At 39.4% G+C, this 25,278-nt stretch overlaps 1 protein-coding gene across 1 annotated transcript in view; it reads right to left on the reverse strand.

Annotated features, from left to right (window-relative positions):
- The window catches only part of PTPN4 (protein tyrosine phosphatase non-receptor type 4), a 143,848-nt gene that overhangs the window by 23,838 nt on the left and 94,732 nt on the right, over nt 1-25,278 (reverse strand). The window contains exons 13-17 of the mRNA XM_007469135.1: nt 23,069-23,194; nt 21,176-21,334; nt 5,130-5,289; nt 1,923-2,006; nt 1,774-1,830 (exon numbers count right to left, since the gene is read on the reverse strand). Of these exons, the coding sequence (XP_007469197.1) occupies nt 1,774-1,830; nt 1,923-2,006; nt 5,130-5,289; nt 21,176-21,334; nt 23,069-23,194 (586 nt within the window). The remainder of the gene's footprint in view (nt 1-1,773; nt 1,831-1,922; nt 2,007-5,129; nt 5,290-21,175; nt 21,335-23,068; nt 23,195-25,278) is intronic.

Here is a 25,278-nt window from a genome sequence, read left to right on the forward strand (position 1 = left end):
TTGTTTTTGGGAAAGCTATACACCACACAGTTTACAGAGCTGGCTAGGTCTATAAGATTACTATGATAAGAAACCATTTCTTATGTTCTCTCCTATCTTCTCCCCCTCTTTTGAGGCATCTTCTTTCCACATTTTAGCTACATCTTTTGTATTTACCTCAGTATCTCTAAATAACGTTCCAATTTTATTTTTTAGTTTTTATTTCAGACGTTATCCAACTTTCTACTTGCTAGATGAGAACTTAGCAATCGTTCATCTCCTCATCTGTACTCCCAAACACACTGTGTACTTCCCAATACACACTGAACAAATAATTTTGGACTATTTCCCCCATCTTTCACATGTGTAGTAGGTTCAGTAGTCATTTTATACATCACATCCCTGTCTTGTCACCTCTGATCACAAGGGATTTGTTTAAAAGAGGACATCTGGTACAAGCTGGATCTATGACGGGTTTGCTTCCCAGGAGTAAGTTGGATTGAGGGGCCTAATGAGTCTGGGTTGCTGAGCTGGTAACGTACAAATCCCGAAGTTGCTAGTGGTCACATCACCCCACGTGGACTGAGGGGCAGAATGGTGGTAGCAACACAATTTCTATTTAGTACAGATTTTGGAGTCACAACCATTTCTGCAGGTAGTGTGTGTCTGCGGTGCTAATATTACAGGACTTGGCTTGAAGCTGCTACTAAGTACACTTCTCATTTAGAATGTATTTTATTTGGAGTAGCTTGAGAAATGAAGCTAATTCAGTGTACAAACTGGTTTGCACTGAGAGAGAAGAATGGAACATTCACATAAAAAGAAACAGAGATGAAAAATAGAGTCCTGATGATTTTTCAAGTTCTTTCTAGAAGTCTGAGTGCATTCCTGTCCTTGGGTTTTGTGACACACCTCTATAGCTATACGATAAATTCTGTATTTATGGTTAAGCCAGGGGTATTCCACGAGTTCCTTGTTATTTGCAACCAACAAAGTCCTTAAAAACCAGAACTAAAACCATGTAACATGATATCCTTGATCCATCTTGACTGCGATCTTCAAATCAACTGTGAGGTTGCTGCAAAGCACCAGACCCCATAACTAGCTAGCCTCTTCCCTCAGGCTGCAGGTTCCTGCCTCTCCCAGGACACAGAGATGGTTGAATGACAATGGGTGCTGGCTCCAAGACCTTAGAGACCATTTAGGTAAGAGAAATGCAGGTAAACAGAGGAGACAACAACAGAAATGGGGATCTGAAAGCAATATTTTCTATACACAGGATCAATAAAGATGATGTACCCACAATTTATCAAGAATTGTCCTTATGAGCAGAAAGTTCATGGGTGCTGAACCTGAAGGAGGGGGCACAGGGGGTTCATCCTCATGGGTTCATGCAGTCTTTTCTCTACTTTTGCTTAGAATGTTCATAATAAAGAACTTAAAATACATATTTTAAACAGAAAGTAGACAAATAGAACGTAGGTTAAACAATTCTAAATGAAAACAGAAGCCAACAAAAAAAGCAAACAAACAAAAACTATACCTCTGTCTACATTTTGCTGTTTAATGGGGTTATTTTCATAGAATCTGGCTTCTTTGTAAAAACAAAGATCTTAAAAACTGTTATAGATAGGGAAGAAATAAAAATTAACTTCCCAGCAATTAAAGAGATTCAGCCAACATCATGTGCTACTTGACAAATTAAATGATTCATTTTACTCCTTTATTTATACTAATAAAAATACGCATGTATTCTCGAAGCTAGGATGCACTGGGAAGGCTGCTGTGACTCACAGGTGTTCCTGGCGCAACTCGGGACACGATCACAGGCATCTTCTGGTCACATCCTCCCTTCAAAACAGTGCAAATCGAGTATCAGTCAGTATTGGCAACACAGAAACACCTTAATTTAAAAACTGAGTACAATATAAATTCTAACTTACCTTTACATTGAATCCAAACCTTCCATCTTCATCAGGTTTCATTCTGATTAGGACAAGATTATCATGTGGAATACCACCATTAGGCTTTAAAAGACAAAAATAAATAACTTGTCACGCTCTTCATTTATAGCCTATCCTCCAGATATACATGAATCATGCTTCCTGTATGTTGATATTATCTAAAGTATATAAAGAATCATAATTTAAATTTCTCTCGTGCCTTACCTGCATGCTAGACTGTAAGTGCCAAGAGCAACAGGGGCTTTATTAATTACCTGAGTAATTGATTTCAGTGTCTCTAGAACCTGGCTCAAAGCTCTGCACGGAGCAAATACTCATAAGTATTACATGAATTCATGTTACTCCCCCTGCTTTTTAAAAACAGCTTTACTGAGATACAATTCACATACTATACTTCACTCATTCAAAGTGTATCATTTAGTAATTTCTACCACAGTCACAGAGTTGCACAAACATCACGACTGTTTTTTTTTTTTTGGAGGCAGCATTTGATTTGGTGGAAACTAAGATGAATTCAGAGATTGCAGTTCTCTGGTTTGAAGTAGCAGATGAAATCACAGAGGAAAAAGTTGACAGGCATGTCAATGACCTGTTAAAATGCTACTCTTTGATTTTACAACCTTTTCTTCATCCCCCAAAGAAACCCTGTGTCCACGAGCGGTCACCCCCATCCCCAAGTCCTATTCAACCCTTCATCTACTTCCTCCCTGTATACTTGACTATCCTGGACATTCACATACATGAAATTATACAACATATGTCATTTGTTACAGGCTTCTTTCACTTAAAATGTCGTATGCCTGCTCTTTGGGGGAAAGTAGCTGGCTTATTCTTGTTTAGCCTTCGAGACACAGGTCGGAGATGTGACCATTTCTAGGAAGTCTTCCCTTAGCGCCACAGCTGAATTAGTTATTTTTATACACTTATGAATTCCCATAGTCACTTCTAATTATACAGCTTGTTCAGTTCTCAGTCCCCACCTTCCTCGACTCACCAGTAGCACCTGACACAGCTGGTTACTCTCTCTGTGGCTGCCTTCTCATCAGCCAGTTGACTAGTTTTTTTCCTACCTTTTGGTCTGCATCTTTTCAGTTTCCTTTGCTGGTTCCTTTCAACTCCCTCATGTTTACAGTTTGGAGGACTAAAGGCTCCATTTCTAGAACCTCTTATTCCGTTATCTGTACACACTACACTTCCTGTCTCATGGTTTTAAATACTGTCTACATGCCATCGACTCTCAACATTATACCGTCAGCTTCCACCTCTCCCTTCAACTCCAGAATCCAAACGGACTCCTACTGACGTATCAACGTGTCCCAGCTGAGCTCCCGACATTCCACCCATCCCTGTTCTACCTGTAGCCTTTCCATGTCAGCAAATGGTAACTTCATCCTCCTATTTATTCAGGCCCCAAACCTGGCTGTTGTTATCCTTGCTGTTATTCCTCTCTCTCCAGTCTCCCACAGCCAACTCATCAGCAGAGTAGGTCAGCTCTACTCTAAAACTCCACCCAGAACACAGCTGTGTCTCATCCCTTCCACTGGCACCACCTTCTCCAATCACCGCTGCTTCTTGGGGCCCTGCAACACCTCACAGCCAGCTTCTCTGCTGCTACCCTGCTTTTGGTCCACTGCCAACATACGAGCCACAGTGAAACCGTTAAAACTTAAGTGACATCACGTTACTTCTCTCCTTAGGTATGTCCGTTTGCTTCCAATATCACTCAGGGTTGAAGAACGAAACATTTACAAGACCAGGCTTTTAGGATCTGGCCCTCTGCTGTCCCCTGTCCTCTTCGTTTGCTCATTCTGCTCTGTCCTCGCTGACCCCCTTGGTGTCCCCTGACCACACAGCCATATCCCTGCCCTGGCACCTGCTATTCCCTCGGCTTACCTGCTCTCATGCCAGGTATCCATGTGGCTTACCACCAAACTCATCCCTGGCTCACACTACCTAGAACTGGAACACTCCACTCTGGAAATTCCCTAGCCCTTTTCTCCTTTGTCTCTCTAGCATTTATACTATCTAATATGCTATATATTTAAATTACATATTTTGTTTACTGTTTGTCTCACCCTTATCCCCAGAATAAAAGTTCCTTGCAGGCAGAGTTTTTAATTTTTAATTTTACTCTGTTATATTCCCAGAGCCTATAACAATAGGTACTCAATAAGTCATTTTTGCATGAAGGAAAAAACAAACTAAACTATAAATTATGTAATAGCAGGGACCACATCTGATTTGTCTTCGTACTCCCACTACCTCCTTAAGTACCTGGCACACAAAAAGACCTCAGTAACTATGAACCGATGAATGAATGATGCATAAGAATCACCACACAGGTAGCACTCAAGTTGTCTTTCATTTTGGGTAAGGATTTTGATCTCTTTTTGATGCGTCTGTGGGGCCATAAGTGTGGGAGAATAGAGTGGCTGCCTCTTGTTTTTCAATTTTAGAAAACGTGGGAGGGCTATGGGCGAAAAACAAGAGGGGAAGAGTGCAATGGCCAGCAGAGACTTCTGGCACTGCCAGCACCTGCTGTGGGACTTCCTCTCCCTGCATCTTATTTTATTCCTTGATGTCCCTTTAAGTTTCCTGAAATACACTCATATTTCTGTCTGTCATTATACATCTTCATGAACACAGTGTATCCTTAAAATTTTTTAACAATCTCACCTTTGGTTCATCTACTTGAAAAAGCATGAAAATTCATAAGTCAGGGGATTCTAAGAATTTACCATTTTGTTTGGTACAAAGTCCCAAAGCAACTCACGAATATATCTTGAAGAACAGAGTAGTTATATATTCTGGAGACCTGTACTCAATTTCAAAAGGCTAATGAAAATGATAAATGATAAAGTCTCGACACCCAGGCAATTATGTAATAAAATTAATGGTATTTAATGGATTATTAGCATTTGTTCTGGAAATGTGTGTTTTGCAAGACAGAAATCAACAAATTTGTCAAAAATTAACTTCTAGAGCAATGAATGTTTTATAAATATGATAAAAGGAAATTCCACAATTGGGCTATATGGTGGCACAATTCATGAGCAAACACATGATGAAAAAGGGAAAGTACTATAATATAATTTACAGATAAAACAGGCTATGTTACAAAAAATATTTCATTTACAATAAAACATTTTCAAAGAAATGTGAGAATACTTGTAAGAAACGACTTACAGTAGCTTTTTCAGGGGAAGATGGAACATCAAATGTTTCATTAATATGGTTTTCCAGATCTTGTTGAGAATGTGAAAAATGAATTTGGTTCCAACTGTTTTTCTTTGATTGTTTGGGTGGTAAAGCTGGAGGCTGCCCATCTCCAGGGGTCTCTTGTGATCTAGATAGAAAAAAAAAAAAAAGAAAAAATAAATATTTTGGAAGTTGTCTTACAGAATTATTATTTCATTTATTTTTTAAAGTGATGGTAGAATTTTATTTTTTAAATTAATTTTTATTGGAGTATAGTTGCTTTCCAATGTTATGTTAGTTTGTGTTAGTTTCTACTGTAAAATGAATCAGCTATACGTATACATATATCCCCTCTTTTATGGATCTCCTTCCCATTTGGGTCGCCACAGAGCACTGAGTAGAGATCCCTGTGCTATACAGTAGGTTCTCATTAGTTATCTATTTTATACATAGTATCAGTAGTGTATATATGTCAAGCCCAATCTTCCAATTCCTCCCAGCCTAGAATTATTATTTTATTACGATGTCTAATGGGAGACAAGCTTTAAATGCCATGTTTATTTGCAAGTGCCACTGTTTAATGAAATCTTCCTTAACTTTGAAGTTTAAAGTAACAAATCTAATTTCCGACTTTATTAAATCTGTAAACAATTTACATATAATAAAATATACTTTAAGGGTATCTCTATGAAGATATTCATTGATCTACCATAAAAACCCCTTTCTAAGGTTTGCAGCAGTCATGTGGGCAGGCAGGGAGAAATCAGAGCTGAGAGCCGAGCTGCTCCAAAGACAAACCACCCGGTACCATCCAGAGAACTCAAGGGGTTGCCTATTTTATTTACAGGTAAAACACAATTCACAGAAGTGATGAACACAGTGTTGTCTCCTCACTGAGGAGACAACACTGAATGAGTACGTATGTTGGAAAACCCGATTTCAGGTGAAGGGGCTAAAAACCAACAGACACTAGAGAGCATAACCTCAGGCCATAGCAGCGGGAGCTGACCTGACCAGCTAGGTCTGACAGGGCAACTTCAAGGTAGACGCTTAGCTTTTAAGAACGAGCACCCTCACTCCCTCTTGCGAGAGCACGGGAATCACAACTAACTGATGAACAATCATCGACAGGAAGACACTGGAACTCACCAAAAAAGATACCCCACATCCAAAGACAATGGAGAAGCCGAAATGAGATGGTAGGAGGGGCGCAATCACAATAAAATCAAATCGCATAACTGCTGGGTGGGTGAGTCACAAACTGGAGAACCCTTACACCACAGAAGTCCACCCACTGGAGTGAAGGTTCTGAGCCCCATGTGAGGCTTCCCAACCTGGGGGTCTGGCAACGGGAGGAGGAATTCCTAGAGAATCAGACTTTGAAGGCTAGTGGGATTTGACTGCAGGACTTCAACAGCACTGGGGGAAATAGAGACTCCACTCTTGGAGGGCACACACAAAGCAGTGTGGGCATCGGGACCCGGGGAAGGAGCAGTGACCCCGGGGGAGACTGAACCAGACCTACCTGCTAGTGTTGGAGGGTCTCCTGCAGAGGTGGGGGCTGGTTGTGTCTCACCGTAAGCACAAGGACACTGACCGCATAAGTTCTGAGAAGTACTCCTTGGTGTGAGCCCTCCCAGAGTCTGCCCTTAGCCCCACCAAAGAGCCCGGTAGGCTCCAGTGTTGGGTCACCTCAGGCCAAACAACCAACAGGAAGGGAACCCAGCCCCACCCATGAGCAGACAAGCAGATTAAAGTTTTACTGAGCTCTGCCCACCAGAAAAACAGCCAACTCTACCCACCACCAGTCCCTCCCCTCAGGAAACTTGCACAAGCCTCTTAGCTAGCCTCATCCACCAGAGGGCAGACAGCAGACGCAAGAACTACCGTCCTGCAGCCTGTGGAACAAAAACCACATTCACAGAAAGAAAGTCAAGATGAAAAGGCAGAGGGCTATGTACCAGAGGAAGGAACAAGATAAAACCCCAAAAAACAACTAAATGAAGTGGAGATAGGCAACCTTCCAGAAAAAAAATAAATAATGATAGTGAAGAGGATCCAGGACCTCGGAAAAAGAATGGAGGTAAAGATTGAGAAGATGAAAGAAATGTGAAACAAAGACCTAGAAGAATTAAAGAACAAACAAACAGAGAGGAACAACACAATAACTGAAATGACACCTACACTAGAAGGAATCAGTAGCAGAATAACTGAGGCAGAAGAACAGATAGGTGACCTGGAAGACAGAATGGTAGAATTCACTGCTGCAGAACAGAATAAAGAAAAAAGAATGAAAAGAAATGAAGACAGCCTAAGAGACCTCTGGGACAACATTAAACGCAACAACATTCACATTATAGGGGTCCCAGAAGGAGAAGAGAGAGAGAAAGGACAACAGAAAATATGTGAAGAGATTATAGTCAAAAACTTCCCTAAAATGGGAAAGGAAATAGCCACCCAAGTCCAGGAAGCGCAGAGAGTCCCATACAGGATAAACCCAAGGAGAAACACACTGAGACACATAGTAATCAAATTGGCAAAAATTAAAGACAAAGAAAAATTATTGAAAGCAGCAAGGGAAAAACGACAAGTAACATACAAGGGAACTCCCATAAGGTTAACAGCTGATTTCTCAGCAGAATCTCTACAAGCTAGAATGGAGTGGCAGGACATATTTAAAGTGATGAAAGGGAAGAAACTACAACCAAGATTACTCTACCTGGCAAGGATCTCATTCAGATTAGATGGGGAGAAATATAAAGCTTTACAGACAAGCAAAAGCTAAGTGAATTCAGCACCACCAAACCAGCTCTACAACAAATGCTAAAGGAACTCCTCTAAGTGGGAAACACAAGAGAAGAAAAGGACCTACAAAAAAAAAAAACCCCATAACAATTAAGAGAAGAGTAATAGGGACATACATATCGATAATTACCTTAAACGTGAATGGATTAAATGCTCCAACCAAAAGACACAGGCTCACTGAATGGATACAAAAACAAGACCAATGTATATGCTCTCTACAAGAGACCCACTTCAGACCTAGGGACACATACAGACTGAAAGTGAGGGGATGGAAAGAGATATTCCATGCAAATGGAAATCAAAAGAAAGCTGGAGTACCAATACTCATATCAGATAAAATAGACTTTAAAATAAAGAATGTTACAAGAGACAAGGAAGGACACTGCTAATGATCAAGGAATCAATCCAAGAAGAAGATATAACAATTATAAATGTATAGGCACCCAACATAGGAGCACCTCAATACATAAGGCAACTGCTAACAGCTATAAAAGAGGAAATTGACAGTAACACAATAATCGTGGGGGACTTTAACACCTCACTTACACCAATGGACAGATCATCCAAACAAAAAATTAATAAGGAAACACAAGCTTTAAATGACACAATAGACGAGATAGGTTTAATTGATAGGACATTCCAGCCAAAAAGAGCAGATTACACTTTCTTCTCAAGTGCACAAGGAACATTCTCAAAGATAGATCACATCTTGGGTCACAAATCAAGCCCCAGTACATTTAAGAAAATAGAAATCATATCAAGCATCTTTTCTGACCACAATGCTATAAGATTAGAAATGAATTACAGGGGGAAAAAAAGTCAAAAACACACATGGAGTCTAAACAATATGCTACTAAATAACAAAGAGATCACTGAAGAAATCAAAGAGGAAATCAAAAAATACCTAGAGACAAATGACAATGAAAACACGATCCAAAAGCTATGGGGTGCAGCAAAAGCAGTTCTAGGAGGGAAGTTGATAGCAATACAAGCTTACCTCAAGAAATGAGAAAAATCTCAAATAAACAATCTAACCTTACACCTAAAGGAACTAGAGAAAGAAGAACAAACAAAACCCAGAGTTAGCAGAAGGAAAGAAATCATAAAGATCAGAGCAGAAATAAATGAAATAGAAACAGAAAACAATAGCAAAGATCAATAAAACTAAAAGCTGGCTCTTTGAGAAGATACACAAAACTGATAAACTATTAGCCAAACGCATCAAGAAAAAGAGGGAGAGGACTCAAACCCTTAAAATTAGAAATGAAAAAGGAGAAGTTAAAACAGACACCGTGGAAATACAAAGCATCCTAAGAGACTACTACAAGCGACAATATGCCAATAAAATGGACAACCTGGAAGAAGTGGACAAAATCTTAGAAAGGTATAATCTTCCAAGACTGAACCAGGAAGAAATAGAAAATATGAACAGACCAATCACAAGTAATGAAATTGAAACTGTGATTAAAAATCTTCCAAGAAACAGAAGTCCAGGATCAGATGGCTTCACAGGTGAATTCTATCAAACATTTAGAGAAGAGCTAACACCCACACTTCTCAAACTCTTCCAAAAAACTGCAGAGGAACGAACACTCCCAAACTCATTCTATGAGGCCACCATCACCCTGATACCAAAATCAGACAAAGATACTACAAAAAAAAGAAAATTACGGACCAATATCACTGATGAATATAGATGCAAAAATCCTCAACAAAGTACTAGCAAACAGAATCCAACAACACATTAAAAAGATCATACACCATGATCAAGTGGGGTTTATCCCAGGGAAGCAAGGATTCTTCAGTATATGCAAATCAATCAACATGATACACCATATTAACAAATTGAAGGAAAAAACCATATGATCATCTCAATAGATGCAGAGAAAGCTTCTGACAACATTCAACACCCATTTATGATAAAAACTCTCCAGAATGTGGGCACAGAGGGAACCTACCTCAACATAATAAAGGCCATATACGACAAACCCACAGCAAACATCATTCTCAATGGTGAAAAACTGAAAGCGTTTTCTCTAAGATCAGGAACAAGACAAGGATGTCCACTCTCGCCACTCGTACTCAACATAGTTTTGGAAGTTCTAGCCACGGCAATCAGAGAAGAAAAAGAAATAAAAGGAATCCAAATTGGAAAAGAAGAAGTAAAGCTGTTGCTGTTTGCAGATGACATGATACTTACTATACATAGAGAATCCTAAAGATGCCACCAGAAAACTACTAGGGCTAATCAATGAATTTGGTAAAGTTTCAGGATACAAAATTAATGCACAGAAATCTCTTGCATTCCTTTACACTAATGATGAAAAATCTGAAAGAGAAATTAAGGAAACACTCCCATTTACCATCGCAACAAAAAGAAGAAAATAACTAGGAATAACCTACCTAGGGAGACAAAAGACCTGTATGCATAAAACTATAAGACACTGCTGAAAGAAATTAAAGATGATACCAACAGATGGAGAGATATACCATGTTCTGGGATTGGAAGAATCAATATTGTGAAAATGAGTATACTACCCAAAGCAATCTACAGATTCAATGCAATCCCTATCAAATTACCAATGGCATTTTTTATGGAACTAGAACAAATCACCTTAAAATTCGTGTGGAGACACAAAAGGCCCCGAATAGCCAAAGCAGTCCTGAGGGAAAAAACAGAGCTAGAAGAATCAGACTCCCTGACTTCAGACTATACTACAAAGGTAGAGTAATCAAGACAATATGGTACTGGCACAAAAACAGAAACGTAGATCAATGGAACAAGATAGAAAGCCCAGAGATAAACCAGCGCACCTATGGTCAACTAATCTAACAAAGGAGCCAAAGATATACAATGGAGAAAAGACAGTCTCTTCAATAAGTGGTGCTGGGAAAACTGGACAGCTACATGTAAAAGAATGAAATTAGAACACTCCCTAACACCATACACAAAAATAAACTCAAAATGGATTAGAGACCTAAATGTAAGACCGGACACTATAAAACTCTTAGAGGAAAACATAGGAAGAACACTCTCTGACATAAATCACAGCAAGATCTTTTTTGATCCACCTCCTAGCGTAATGGAAATAAAAACAAAAATAAACAAATGGGACCTAAAGAAACTTCAAAGCCTTTGCAAAGCAAAGGAAACTACAAACAAGATGAAGACAACCCTCAGAATGGGAGAAAGTATTTGCAAACAAATCAACGAACAAAGGATTAATCTCCAAAATATATAAACAGCTCAAGCAGCTCAATATTAAAAAAACAAACAACCCAATCCAAAAATGGGCAGAAGACCTAAATAGACATTTCTCCAAAGAAGACATAGAGATGGCCAAGAAGCACATGAAAAACTGCTTAATGTCACTAATTATTAGAGAAATGCAAATCAAAACTACAATGAGGTATCACCTCACACCAATTAGAATGGGCATCATCAGAAAATCTACAAACAGCAAATGCTGGAGAGGGTGTGGAGAAAAGGGAACCCTCTTGCACCGTTGGTGGGAACGTAAATTGATACAGCCACTGTGGAGAACAGCATAGAGGTTCATTAAAAAACTAAAAATAGAACTACTGTAGGACACAGCAATCCGACCACTGGGCATATACCCAGAGAAAACCATAATTCAAAAAGACACATGCACCCCAATGTTCACTGCCACACTATTTACAATAGCCAGGTCATGGAAGCAACCTAAATGCCCATCGACAGAAGAATGGATAAAGAAGACGTGGTACACATATACAATGGAATATTACTCAGCCATAAAAAGGAACGAAATTGGGTCATTTGTTGAGACATGGATGGATCTAGAGACTGTCATACAGAGTGAAGTTAAGTCAGAAAGAGAAAAACAAATATCGTATATTAACGCATATATATGGAACCTAGAAAAATGGTACAGATGAACCTGTTTGCAGGGCAGAAATTGAGACACAGATGTTTCAAACAAATGTATGGACATTGAGGGGGGAAAGCGGCAGGGGGTGGTGGTGTGATGAACTGGGAGATTGGGATTGACATGTATACACTAATATGTATAAAACAGATAACTAACAAGAACCCGCTGTATAAAATAGTAAAATAAAATTCAAAAATTGAAAAAAAAAAAAAACAAAAAAAAACAACCAAGCACCCTGCATGTAGTAGCAAGGTGAGTTTTTCACGAAGGCCAGAAGGGGGAACCAGTGGTTCAACTTGGACCCCAGGAAGCCTGCGTCCGTGGAAGTCATGGAGGTTAAGGGAACAGGCAAGGCGAAAAACGGTTCTTGTCAAGAGTACTGATCACCACAGGGGTTATTATTTACCTCTGAGGTGGCAGGAGGTCCTCTGGGGAAATAGAAACATTATTATCCCACTGCCTAAGGGCAGAGGAGAGAGTTGCCAGCTGCTGTGGTAACCAGGCACAGGCTTCAGCCAGTTCCTGTTTATTTTTGTTGACTGATGACTGACACCCAAGACACAGCTCTAAGGTCTTGAGGAAGCAGAACTGTATTAGATCATATTATTGTTCAAAGTTACCCTCCACTCCTCCCTGGCTGACATCATGCTTGGCCATATGACTTGCTCTAGCCAATGACATGTGAGTAGCCTCTCTTGAAAGGAAGTTCTGTATTTCTCTCTTCCCTCAGCCAGGAGACCAGCCAAGTCCCAAACAGGGGCTGCGGTCAGTCAGGGCCCTAGAATGACCATGACGTGCAGCAGAGCCACAGGTGACCCACCACGTATGCAGAATGTAAGAGAGAAAGAACCCTTGTTGCTGTATGTCACTGTAGGTTTGGGGAATGTGCTACCAGAGCATAATTTAGCCCAAGGTAACTAACACAGAGGTTACTGCCAGAGTGGCTCTTGGAAACATATGCTCCCCTTGGTAGAGAAGCTGTGAACTTCTTGAGAGACTTGCTGCTAGACACGTGACAGATGTGGTAGCGATGCTAAAATCTGCTTAGCACCAAGGGCGTCAGCCAGGATTAACGATGAATGGTCTCACTTCCCCTAAAATATAGCCCTCCTCCAACTGCATCATCTAGTGTAAAATATAATCACTAAATATGCAGTGAACAATAATAACCACTCAGCTTTCTACCCGGAAGTCTTCAGGGCACAAAATGCTCTAGCTTCTGATAAGTCTATGAGGACTGCATCAGAGAGCACACCTCCCCTTTTCAGCCATAGCTTCTCTGAGGTCTACCTTGATGGCCAGAGATTCCAGATTCCAAACATACTAGTTTTTATTCTGCTAATTTCAACTGCCAAGAACCCAAGCCTCTATGAGGCGATGCATTCAAGCGCTGCTTGTGCAAGAAACTGCTAGTAGAGAGCTGCGTGCCTTGGCCATGGCCTGCTGCAGGGACCAGGGCAGACAGAGGCAGGCAACCCTTGGTACAGCCTCCAATGGGAAATCTCTAACAAGCAGTTGGCCGGAAGCCTCCAAGACTTTACGAAAACTGGGAGTCACTGGACTGCACATGAATCAACCAATAGGTCTCACCCCTTCCTTACTCAGGACTAAGTATAACCACTCAGGCAAGGTGAAGAGAAGCTTTCCTCTAGTTTTGCATACAGTTGTCACACCTGGGAAACATTCAGTCTCAAAACTAAAGGTCTGGGGCTTCCCTGGTGGCACAGTGGTTAAGAATCCGCCTGCCAATGCAGGGGACACCGGTTCGAGCCCTGGTCCAGGAAGATCCCACATGCTGCGGAGCAACTAAGCCCATGCGCCACAACTACTGAGCCTGCGCTCTAGAGCCGATTACATATTTTCCAGATGCCTCGGTCTGTTGTTTACACCTAAACAAGGAAGATATTTCTGCAGGTTTTTTTGCCCGTAAGCATCGGATCAGTGCCTGTGGTTAATGTTCAAAGTTAACCCATTTTTATTATAACGCCTGTGGTTTTTGTATTTGTTGTTTAATACCCCAGTTCGTCTTCCCCTTTAATGTCCTTTCTTTCAAGCATATAATTTCCTTGTCTATGCTGAAATAGCATTTTAAAGAAAAAGGATTCCCTTCTGAATGGACATTTTTAGGGCAAAAAGCAAAGATCATGTTAAAGGGAATGCAGAACTCTACTTTCTAGGTTTGTCCTGGAGCTGGTAAGACCCACGCTGGGAGGAAGTGTTCAGGGTGGTTTAGGAAATCAGTGGAACAGTGGAAAAGTGAAATTTCTTAATAATGCAGCACATTCTGAAAACTGAGGTGACTTTGTTGTTACTCAATAATTTAATGAGTTTTATTTTGAGTGATGCTAGATTTAATGGCCAAATCAATATGTGTATTTAGCGTTGGGCTTTATTTCTGCGCTAAGTGACAGGAGATAAGCAGCCTTAGAGTGTGTTAATTGGTTTGTGTTTAGCATTTATGCTAATCAGCAGTAGCAGAGGTGCCCTGGGCCACTTCAGGTCTGGTAATGGGGTTTATCTAAACCAGGCTTTGTTTACATTATTGACTGGAGTCGAATTGCTCCTGTTTCTTTTACACTTGAACGTTAAGCTGGATTTGCAAGTGTAACTCAAGACCTTCAGCATTGGTAAGAATTAGCCTGGTTCTGGAACAAGGCAAACCAAATGAAAAGCAAGTAAATATCATGCCATCCCTGCCATAGGATAGCTGTGAGGGATGATGAAACCTGGAGAAGACTTAACTGGGTAAAGAAACCTTTAAATCAGAGATCAGAGCTTGAGGGACCACAGGTTAAATCAGGATTTCTCAACTTTGGCACTGGGGCCATTTGGGGCTGGATAATTTTTTGGATGGGGGGCTGCCTTATGAATGGTAGGATATTTCCAAGCCTTCCTTGCCTCTATCCACCAGAATAGAGTAGCTTTCCTTGCCCCCGGTTGTGACAACTCAGAGAGTCTCCAGACATTGACAAATGTCTCCTGGGAGCCAAAATCACACCCGGTTGAGAACCACTGGGTTAAATGAGGCTTCAGTACAGCTTCGGTTCCTGCAGAGACTGGGTATCTCTCTTTCTGTCTGTCTATCTACCTATCTAACTACTGTCTATAAAAGTAATCAAGAATATCAACACAGACTTCTAAAATTCTTATTCTGGGCAAAAGGTATCAATTACATTTTAAAGACATACTTATATTAACTCAGCTTATCGTAACAAATAACTTACCTGTTCATATTTAATGTAGAATATCATACGAAGTCAATCTACTAAACAATTATCTAGAAAGATGACTTTCATGGGTAAACCATGTGTTGTAATTTGAAATTATAATACATTTAAAATAATATCATGCACTAGGCCAGTTCTTTAAAAAGGTACTACTGGGAATTCCCTGGCAGTCCACTGGCTAGGACCTGGCGCTTTCACTGCCGGGGCCCGGGTTCGATCCCTGGTCGGGGATCCAGGGGAACCAGGACCCCACCCACAAGCTGCATGGAGCAGCCCAAAATTTTTTTATTTATTTATTTATTTATACAGCAGGTTCTTATTAGTTATCTATTTTATACATATTATTGTGTATATGTCAATCCCAATCTCCCAATTCATCTGCAGCCAAAAAAAAATTTTTAATTAAAAAAAATAATAAAAAGGTACTATTTCTAGGCCAAAACAAAAACAAACAAATAAACAAAAACTACGAAGGAAAACAGAATGAAAAGACATCACATACTTGGAAAGAACAACCAGGCAGCATAGTGGGACACAGCCCCATTAGAAATAACAGCTGGCACCTGAGAGAAGGGACCTATAACCTAAAAGAAGACGAGCATCTACTATCAGATGGTTTAGACAGGACTAGAGAAATAGGAACCAAAGAAAGAAGTAGGGATCAAGGCTGTGCCTGGAGTCTTACAAGTAGAGGTAATCATTTGGTGTTAAATATGGGAGCTGGAAAAAATCTGTCACAGGGAGAGTGTAGAAAATATAGTTCCAAAGAGATTATTGTAATTACTCATAAAAAAGAAAAATGAGCAGGATAAACTCTTAAAACTGTAAATTAAAAAAAAAAATGCTGCCCAAGGTTTAACTGTACAAATACACCCTTCATACAAGCATAAAGTCTATTCCAATTTAAGACTAGAAAACAAAAACCATATTCTTTGTAGACACTAATACAAACTTGCCAGGAATGATGGCTCCTTTTAAAACTCTTATCTTCTAAAATACATACCAGCAGCTCTTGTCTCACTCAATTACAATCACTAGCGTCATCCAAGTCTTCACTGGGCATTTACCCCTGCCATACTTATGTTCCGTAAGATACAGATAAAATTCTGGTTCAAAATTCAGGCTTCTTGATACTTTGGCTAATTTATAGTGACATTCAGAGTATTTCAAAGTAAACACCATTTCAGACTGATTACTAATTGATGCTCAAGGCAATTAAAGTGCATAGAAACTCCCGGGGTTATGATTAATAGAAGAATAGAACTGAAAATGTCATATTATTCTATCAGTAGGAATCTACTCCAGAACCAAGGTCCCAGACCTGAGATTCCTGGTTTCAGCCAAACTCCAAGTCTCTGACCTCAGCTCCCAACTGCAAGTAAGGGAGGCTTTTGCCAGAGCTGGACTGCAGGTAAGTACGCTGCAGAGCAGCAGCCCAGGGATCCGCGCTTAGTCCTGCCGCCACAGGTACAGCACCTAACAGGGTGCGCCCTCTGAGGCCCCATGGCTCAACACTCCTTCCACTCCACCCCCTTTGCTTCTCCTATTTCCTTGTCCTACAGCAGCCTAGTATTTGCATGGTCCATGATATATCACTAGACCTGATCAAGGCTGGCATGGGAGTTGGGTTATGCTGAGCCTGCAGGTAAAGTTATCAGTGCCAGTAGCTCAGAGGGGCAGAGGGAAGGCAAAGCTTTGAGGACGAAGCAAAAGGAATTGATTAGGTCGGACAAAGATAAGACTGGAACGGGACCGTCTAGGAAAGAATAGCTCAGGGAACTGGATTTAACATTTGAGGATTAAGAAATCTGCATAGTCTCTGGTGATTAGGAACTGAAGGATGAAGTTGAGAATATGGAGAATTCCTCTCTGTGTTCAACCAGATATCCACACTTCAAACATACAACAGATAAATGGTTGATAATATACTTAAAAGCTGCTGGAATACATCCGCCCCCGCCCCAAATTAACTAAAAGATGTATTATAATTATTATAGTTAACGTCTACTAAGTACTTTTTCTCTGCCGAACTACTAATAAGCATCTCATTAAACATTCACAGCCGTCCTATGAGGTAGATATTATCATACTGTTTTTACAAGCAAGGAAATTAATGCTTACAGAGATAAAATAACTCACCCAAGGTCACATAATTAGAAGTGGTGGAACCAAGTTTTAAACAGTCTGAATCCAGAGCTTACACTCTTAACACTAAGTTATAGTTGCAGCTCAAAGAAAACAACTGCAAAAAGCGGGAAGAAAGTTACTTTAAATCAGGGATTTCTAAACTTGTAGCAGTGGACTCTTCTCTTCAAATGAAATGCTTCTCAGAGGCCAATTTATAAAAGAGACAAAAGCTAAGCAACCGTCCTATCTGCCAGTAACTGAGGCTTCAACAGAACTTATCAGAGCATATGCTGAAGATGACTATTTTCTTTCATTCCATTTTACTTATAAGTGGTAATACTATTGTATTTTAAATTCTACTAGAAACTACTTATATTGAAAATGAACAGAATGCAAGATCAATAGAGGTCAGGGCTCTAAGGACATGCATATTTACTTTAATTGATAACATATTCCTAATGCAATGGTTTTAATATATTTAAAACCAATAATTTGCCTAAAATGATCCACAGTGGGGTATGGATGGGAACAAGGACTTGAAACACATACTGTTTAAATTCTACCCACAGGAAAAATTTTGTGGGCAAATTACTACGTGTGTTAACTTTGGATGTTAAGAAAAAAGAAAGGAGAGATAGGAATATGATTCTAAAAGTGTTCCAGGGCTTCCCTGGTGGTGCAGTGGTTAAGAATCCGCCTGCCAATGCAGGGGACACAGGTTCAAGCCCTGATCTGGGAAGATCCCACATGATGCGGAGCAACTAAGCCTGTGCGTCACAACTACTGAGCCTGTGTGCCACAACTACTGTGCCTGCGCTCTAGGGCCTGCGCTCTAGAGCCAGCGAGTCACAACTGAGCCCACGAGCCACAACTACTGAGCCTGCATACCACAACCACTGAGCCTGCTCTCTAGAGCCCGCGAGCCACAACTACTGAGCCCACACACAACTACTGAGACTGCACACCACAAGTACTGAGCCTGTGCTCTAGAGCCCACAAGCCACAACTACTGAGCCCACATGCCACAACTACTGAAGCCCGTGTGCCTAGAGCCCGTGATCTGCAACAAGAGAAGCCACCGCGATGAGAAGCCCGTGCACTGCAACAAAGAGTAGCCCCTGCTCGCCTCAACTAGAGAAAGCCTGCGCACAGCAAGGAAGACCCAATGCAGCCAATAAATAAATAAATAAATAAATTTAAATAAATAAATAAGTAAAACTGTTCCAATGTCCAACTTTCAGGCTGGGGTTTTTCACCACAAATAATGTGCTTCTCTTAAACTTTGACATTTTGGAAAATGTTAAGTGAAGAGCAGGTAATGAAAATGTTACATTTAAGTGCACTTTGCTGTCAACAGGCGATGTATTGTAACACAGCAGCAAAAGAGTTGTTAAAACTGTCAATCAAGCCAGGTGGACAAAAGCTTTCCTGACTTGTTTCAGTCCAGGTGGCTGTAAGTTTCCTCATGAGTGCTTCAAGGTCAGCAGTGAGGCACCTTCCTCTGCACTCAAAACAGTTCTCTGTTGCAGCTGTTAGCAATCTGTATCATAATAAAAAAAAATAAAACCGTATCCATCCCACTCACACACCTTGCAATTATTTTGTAGAAATACCTGAGCTTCCCTGTTATGTATTAGCATTGTGGTGGGAATTTATTTATTTTTTAATCTGTTAAGTATTTTAAAATTAATTTAGGGCTAATGTTTATCTCAGAAAAATCACAAACTAAAAACAGTCTAATTTTCTGTGGATCATTTAAAGAAAGGAAGGAAATGGTAGGATGTAATCTCAATCATCCCTGCCTATAAACGGTAACTTTAAGCAGTACAACAGCCTCCTGTTTGCTTCCACAGTAAACACACCTGCGAATTAATAGCGTTTTCTCCTTGGGAAGTGGGCAAGCTCACCCAGTGCCTGAAGTCAGGCTCACCTGAACGCCCCTGGACTCCCTCAAAGAGCAGGAAACTGGTGAGATATCGCAACATCAATTTCAATGTATTGTACTACGTTGAAATGCTCTGTGCTTAATCCAACATATTGTTTGCATTCTTTTCACATTTGGCCCATGTAAAACTAAAATCTATGGATTCCAAGTTGAAAAATATTTCCTCTAAATTGAAAAAAAAAAAAAAAAAATCAACAAAGCCTTGTCCAGGATACACAGTTCTACAGAGTGGCTCAGGTAAGGAAACCCGAGTTTTAGTTCTATGAATTGGGACAAATGCTGTTAGTGTGGCTCTCTCATCTGTAAAGGGGAGCTATATAGCTTTCCTATTTTAGAGTTCTCTTGAATAGAACAGTGAGATAATTTATGAAAAAGCTGACTGTAAGCTACCAATGTAAGTTATTGTTATTAGTTTACCATTAAGCTTGTCTTTTCAGAACTCTCTCATTATTCTTAAGGTGAGGATTGGCTGAATTTCCAACGCAGTGTTATAGATTCAAAACTGAATACAGATACTTAAGCTTCATAAAACAGATGTTCAAAGAGAAAGCCCCAAGCATTTGAAATTCTGGTGGACTGGGCAGGGGAAGAAAAACTCTGCATGGTTCCAACCTATCCTGAACCTCCTCCACTTCAGGTCAGGAAAAGAGAACAAAGGTATTCTGAAGAGGTAAGTGATTCGGGGGGTTTGTGAATCTATAAAATTTACGAAAGGAAATACTCAATCGTATGCATAGGCAGATGTGTATGGGCTCTACGGAAAGGGCCCTACAAAAACTAGACTGAGATCATGCGGTCAGGCCCCAGGAGTGACACTGTTCTGTCTGTGATAACACGGACTTTGTGATTCCTCCAAGTGGTCGGCTTTCATGTGCCGAAAGCATGTCATTTAAAAATTTAATCAGTTAACATTTCAATTACATCTTTAATTACTGTACTTTTTAAAGTTTTAGAAGTAGAAAATACATGCTTATTAAAAATCAAACAAAAAGTTTAGAGTTATCATTTTTAAAGTAATAAAACATTAAATTTCCACCAATCCTAACTCCTGTCCACCCATGCTCCACAGGTGTCACTGTGCAGTGTATAGTTTTCTATTCCTCCAACCTTTAAAATGTCCACACAAAATCCAAATCTTTCACCCAGATACACGTTAGCCAGACTAAACGCCCACTGGTACTGACAGCTTGGCCGCCTTCCCTGCTGGCGCCCACAGAGGACAGCAGTCGCTCCTACAGACCAGGCGCGCTTTCCTGGAGCACCTACAGCTGCTGTGCTGGCCACTCCACCTGCTCTCCATCACTCAGACCCACCCTTTCTTCAACCCTCATCACATTCACTGTAACTGAAACCCCTTTTTCCTCCTCAGCAATTAATGAATCCTCTTACCTACCTATGTATCTTATAAAGTATTTTACTTGTTTTCTAACTCTTGCACTGTATTTTTACTTGCATATGAACTAACTGTATTATATGAATCAATAAATCAAGACTGCCTATTAATGTGAGGTAAGTATGTTGTGCATTAAACTGATATACTGAATTATGAAGTTTAATTTATGCATCAATTTGTAATGAGATAGGAGTGAATTTTAGAAATGATGTATGCACACGTTCTGTAACTTATTTTCAATGTGATGTTCTCCCTTGCTACTTAATCTCCCCAACATTGTCTATTCATCCTTACGGTTCCCTTCCTGAAAAATATTAAAAAAACTCTACCTTTCATCACCTTACTGCCTGACCACAGTGATGCATTTATCTGCAGAAATATGTAACAATGTGCACTAAAAGTTCAAGAATATACAGAGCCAACAAAATAATAACAGCGATTTTGTGGGGTGGGGGTCACCAAGACCTTCAGGGACAAATAAGCACATTTACAAATATATAAATTTTTTAAAACATTGCACAAATAAAGTCTTGTATCAAATACTATAATCTCCCAGATTATTTCAAATGAAACAATTTGGGGCATTATTACTCATAAAAAGGAAGCTAAATGCAAAAAGGCCTTACGGAGATGATTCCAAAACAATGCTGTTAGCTTGCGTGGAAGATGGAGACCGATGCCTCACGAACACCTCGCCTGGGCAGGTGTGAACCACGTGGCCGACCAAATGGCCCACTGAAGACGGCCGTAACCTGGTTCCCTCTTGGGTGAATGCAGAATTTCGACTACGAGAAGAGGAACAAAAACTGAGTAAAAATGTACTGTAACTCAGTATGTTCAAGTTTCTTTCTTATATGATTGCAGTAGAAAGTGGGTGTGTGTTTTTAAGACTGACCACATTTTACTAAGCTGAGTCTCTGACAAAGACACTATGGTATAAACAGAAAAAACACAGAATAGGAAGTCAAAAGATCTGAGCTAGAGTTAGCAATCTGCCATGGGGATTTTATCTATTTCAATCATCTATTATCCCCACCAACCTTAATGTTTCTAGGTTTCAGTCACTACAAATATGCGTCTTAATCAGCATTTACAAAATAAAAGGAGAGAATCAATAATTCAGAAATATCCTCTGGTCTGAATTCTTTTTTAATCCTTTAATAAATACTTTTATTTATGGAATTTTCTATAATTTCTAAGACTAGAGATACTGAATATCATATTTCCATCTTCATAAGTGACACAGTCACTTTAGAATTTAGGGAAAAAACAATTTTCTTCATATCATACATAAAATTGTTTCATTAACAGAAAGTCTGATCAGAGTTAGTGACAATTAATTAATTCAACCATCTGGTTTAAATTTCATGTGTCTTCCATAATTTGCTGTAATTGTTTAGTGGGGTACTGGTAACAAATAAGGAACGGCTGGCTGGAAAAGGAACCAGAGAAAGAAGGTTCTGGATCTTCTCCGACAAGCTGATTAGCCTTTGAATTTATATGCAGTCTATTATAAAAAAGATGACTTAGCAATCTACAATTAGCAAGACACTGCACAAACTTTTGAGTCTATTTTGTTTCTAGTAGTGAGGAAGACACCTAGCTATTAGGTAACCTGCTGTGAACCAAGCTGTTTGTGCACACACTTTACTTCCAATATGGTAGGAATTCACTCTTAAGCTGACAAACACCCATCAGTGAAACAACTTTTAGAATTTAGTGCACATTTATTGAACATGAATGTGTATGAAATATGTCCAGAGGAAGACTTCTTTAAATATTATATTCCATGCCAAAATTCAAATCTTTCTTATATCAACGTTTTGGGTTAACGAGGACGGTCAGTATGGTGATATTCATTTTGTTATCATTATCTTAATCACATACATATAATACATACAACACATTTGTTAACATTATGAAATTAAGATAACATCTTTGGCCAGTACACGTTTATTATCTTATTATTACTACCTACACCCAAGCATCCAGCTTTTGTGAGAAATGCTAGGATGAAGTGCAAACACAGTAAGTGCTCGGTAACATGTGCTTCTCAGCTGAGCTATGGCTGAGCTGGTGGGAACTGAGGCTGGAAATCCCTTTTCCTAGACCACAGACACTGGCACAGCAGAAGCAGGGTAGGAGCTTCAGCAAGAGAATCACAACACTTAGCATGTTCAAATAATATGCACTCTCCTAGAAATTATGCTGGAGATACACATGGAAAAGAGTTATGTCACTACAACCATATTCCCAGATTTTAAGTCTACTAATAGGCCTTGATATATTGGCTAGTGACCCTGACTGTGGAAGTCAGCTTTGTAGTTAAGTGAGCATCTTTATGTCGTGCTCTGCTTACACACTGAGCTCCAGGCTGGGAGGAAATAATGCCTTGGAGCAACGAAAATCATGTCTAACCGAAAAATTTAAATTAAATTTTACGTATTATAATCTTCAGGCAATGGAAACATACAGCCGAACATTTGGAAATTAGCAAAACGTACACCTGATGTACTTACTGATTAGGAGTGCCAGGTGGGGATCGCGACGGAAGGCTTTGTGTTTCCAACCTGTCATCGGATAGTGAATTTCTGCTTACTACTTCCCAATCCATTAATTTCCGTGCCAAGGGCTTACTTGGGGATCTGGAGTAATAATTTAAATAATATGCAAAAAATTTTATTTTTTACCCCGAACTATGTACCAAACCTTACAATTTGTCTTAATACATCATATTCTAGATGAGTAAACACAACATGTTTATTTACAAGAAATTAATGCATTTGGAGGCTACTTACCAAACAATTTCCTAAGAAAGGAAATCTGCTGTATATGAAGAAAGAAGGCAAGAAATAGTAGGAAAGAGAATAGGGAAGAGGAGAAAAACGAAAGAAACAAAGAAAGAAAGATGAAAGAAAAAAAACAATGGAATCGTTGGCTATCAAGTTTTCCCAGATACTACCAACATTATATTTTAGACATTATCTGTCTCTGTCCCAGTGTCTCTGGGACTTGAGCTTATCTTGTGGTGTTTTAAACAATTCCTAACACATCATCTCCTGAGTGTCCTTAAACCTAAACCCTGGCCCTCTGCCTCAATGAGGACAAGGTAAAAATGATAATTGTGTATATTTTATTTATAAATTTTCCCCTTTTATATACAGTAGGCCAGTGAGTTTTTTTCTTTTCTTTTCTTCTTTAGGAAACATTTGGAAGGTTAATTATTTTGTCTCACGGTGGGGAGTAGCATATGTTTTCTAACCTGTATATTGTCAGTTACTATAGTGATAAAGAGAGTAAATGATCTTTTCAGAAAAGATATTGATCTTTACTGAGGTCAAAAACCCTTAGAATTTTAGGTGAATTAGCAACTCAAGTCACTTTTTATGCAAATTCAAAAAGTGGCCAAAGTTCATGGAAAATACATGATATCTATTTAAATGCCTAGCTTTTTGACATGCAGAGTTCATATGAAGGCTAATATAATGAATTAAGCAAATTACATAAAAACACATAATATATCAGCTTCTAAACTTAGACAGTTTTATATTTCAGTAATAACTCACTGAAGCACATACAAACAGACTAGACTACAAAGCACGGTAACACTGACCACGAGTACTCAAGAAAATTTACATACATGGTAGGAAGCATTAAAACAATGAGTGGGGGGCTCCCCTGGTGGGGCAGTGGTTAAGAATCCGCCTGCCAATGCAGGGGACACAGGTTTAAGCCCTGGTCCGGGAAGATCCCACATGCCATGGAGCAACTAAGCCCGTGCGCTACAAGTACTGAGCCTGCGCTCTAGAGCCCACGAGCCACAACTACTGAGCCTGTGTGCCACAACTACTGAAGCCTGTGCACCTAGAGCCCGTGCTCCGCAACAAGAGAAGCCACTGCAATGAGAAGCCCACATACCGCAACTGTGCACAGCAACGGAGACCCAACACAGCCAAAAATAAATAAATAAATTTATTAAAAAACAAACAAACAATGAGTGGAAACCATCAATCCTAGCTTTGACCTTCCCACAGACAAACCACTTAAGTTTCTACATATAAATATCAAAATTTACTAGTAAAATGTATGCTCCTACAGTCCTTCCCTACCTTCTGAAATGATCTATGAGTATCTACATTTTCAGTGGAATGTTTTAGTTTATTAATTTTACTAAACCACAAGTAACTTGAATTACTTCTGAATCTAAACCACACAAATGCCCTATCATTTCATGCATTCATAGCTAAAATCTTTTTAGTTTGGCCTAATGATGTTGCTTTTTCTTCTTCTATTTATTTTTAAATTGAAAAATAGTTGACTGACATCTCCCTAATTTAAGAACACTGAACATTTCTAAAAGAGATGTAACGTTATCAATTTTTTTAAAAAAGTCATTTTTCATAAGTGAATCTGAAGTCATTAAAGCATAAACATTTCCCATTACCATGAGTTTAAATTACAGGATTTTCTGATTTGAAGACAAGTCAGCATACCATTTAGTCTAACCACCTCATCAGTCACAATAAAATAAAAATAAAGTATATTATCTCATGCATTAGATTTTTTAAATGAAGTAAAGATTATTAAAAGAAACAACATTTATGGCTCTTCTGTTAATGTTAGTAAACAGACTACTCACATATTGGATTATTAAATGTAAACTGTTTAAGTGAGTTCACTAGCCACAGTCAGGAGATCAACTATTTTCATTTTCTAAAAGAGGGAAAGA

The sequence above is a fragment of the Lipotes vexillifer genome, unplaced genomic scaffold (genome assembly GCF_000442215.2).
Source record: "Lipotes vexillifer unplaced genomic scaffold, Lipotes_vexillifer_v1.1 scaffold1466, whole genome shotgun sequence".
Classification (NCBI taxonomy): domain Eukaryota; kingdom Metazoa; phylum Chordata; class Mammalia; order Artiodactyla; family Lipotidae; genus Lipotes; species Lipotes vexillifer.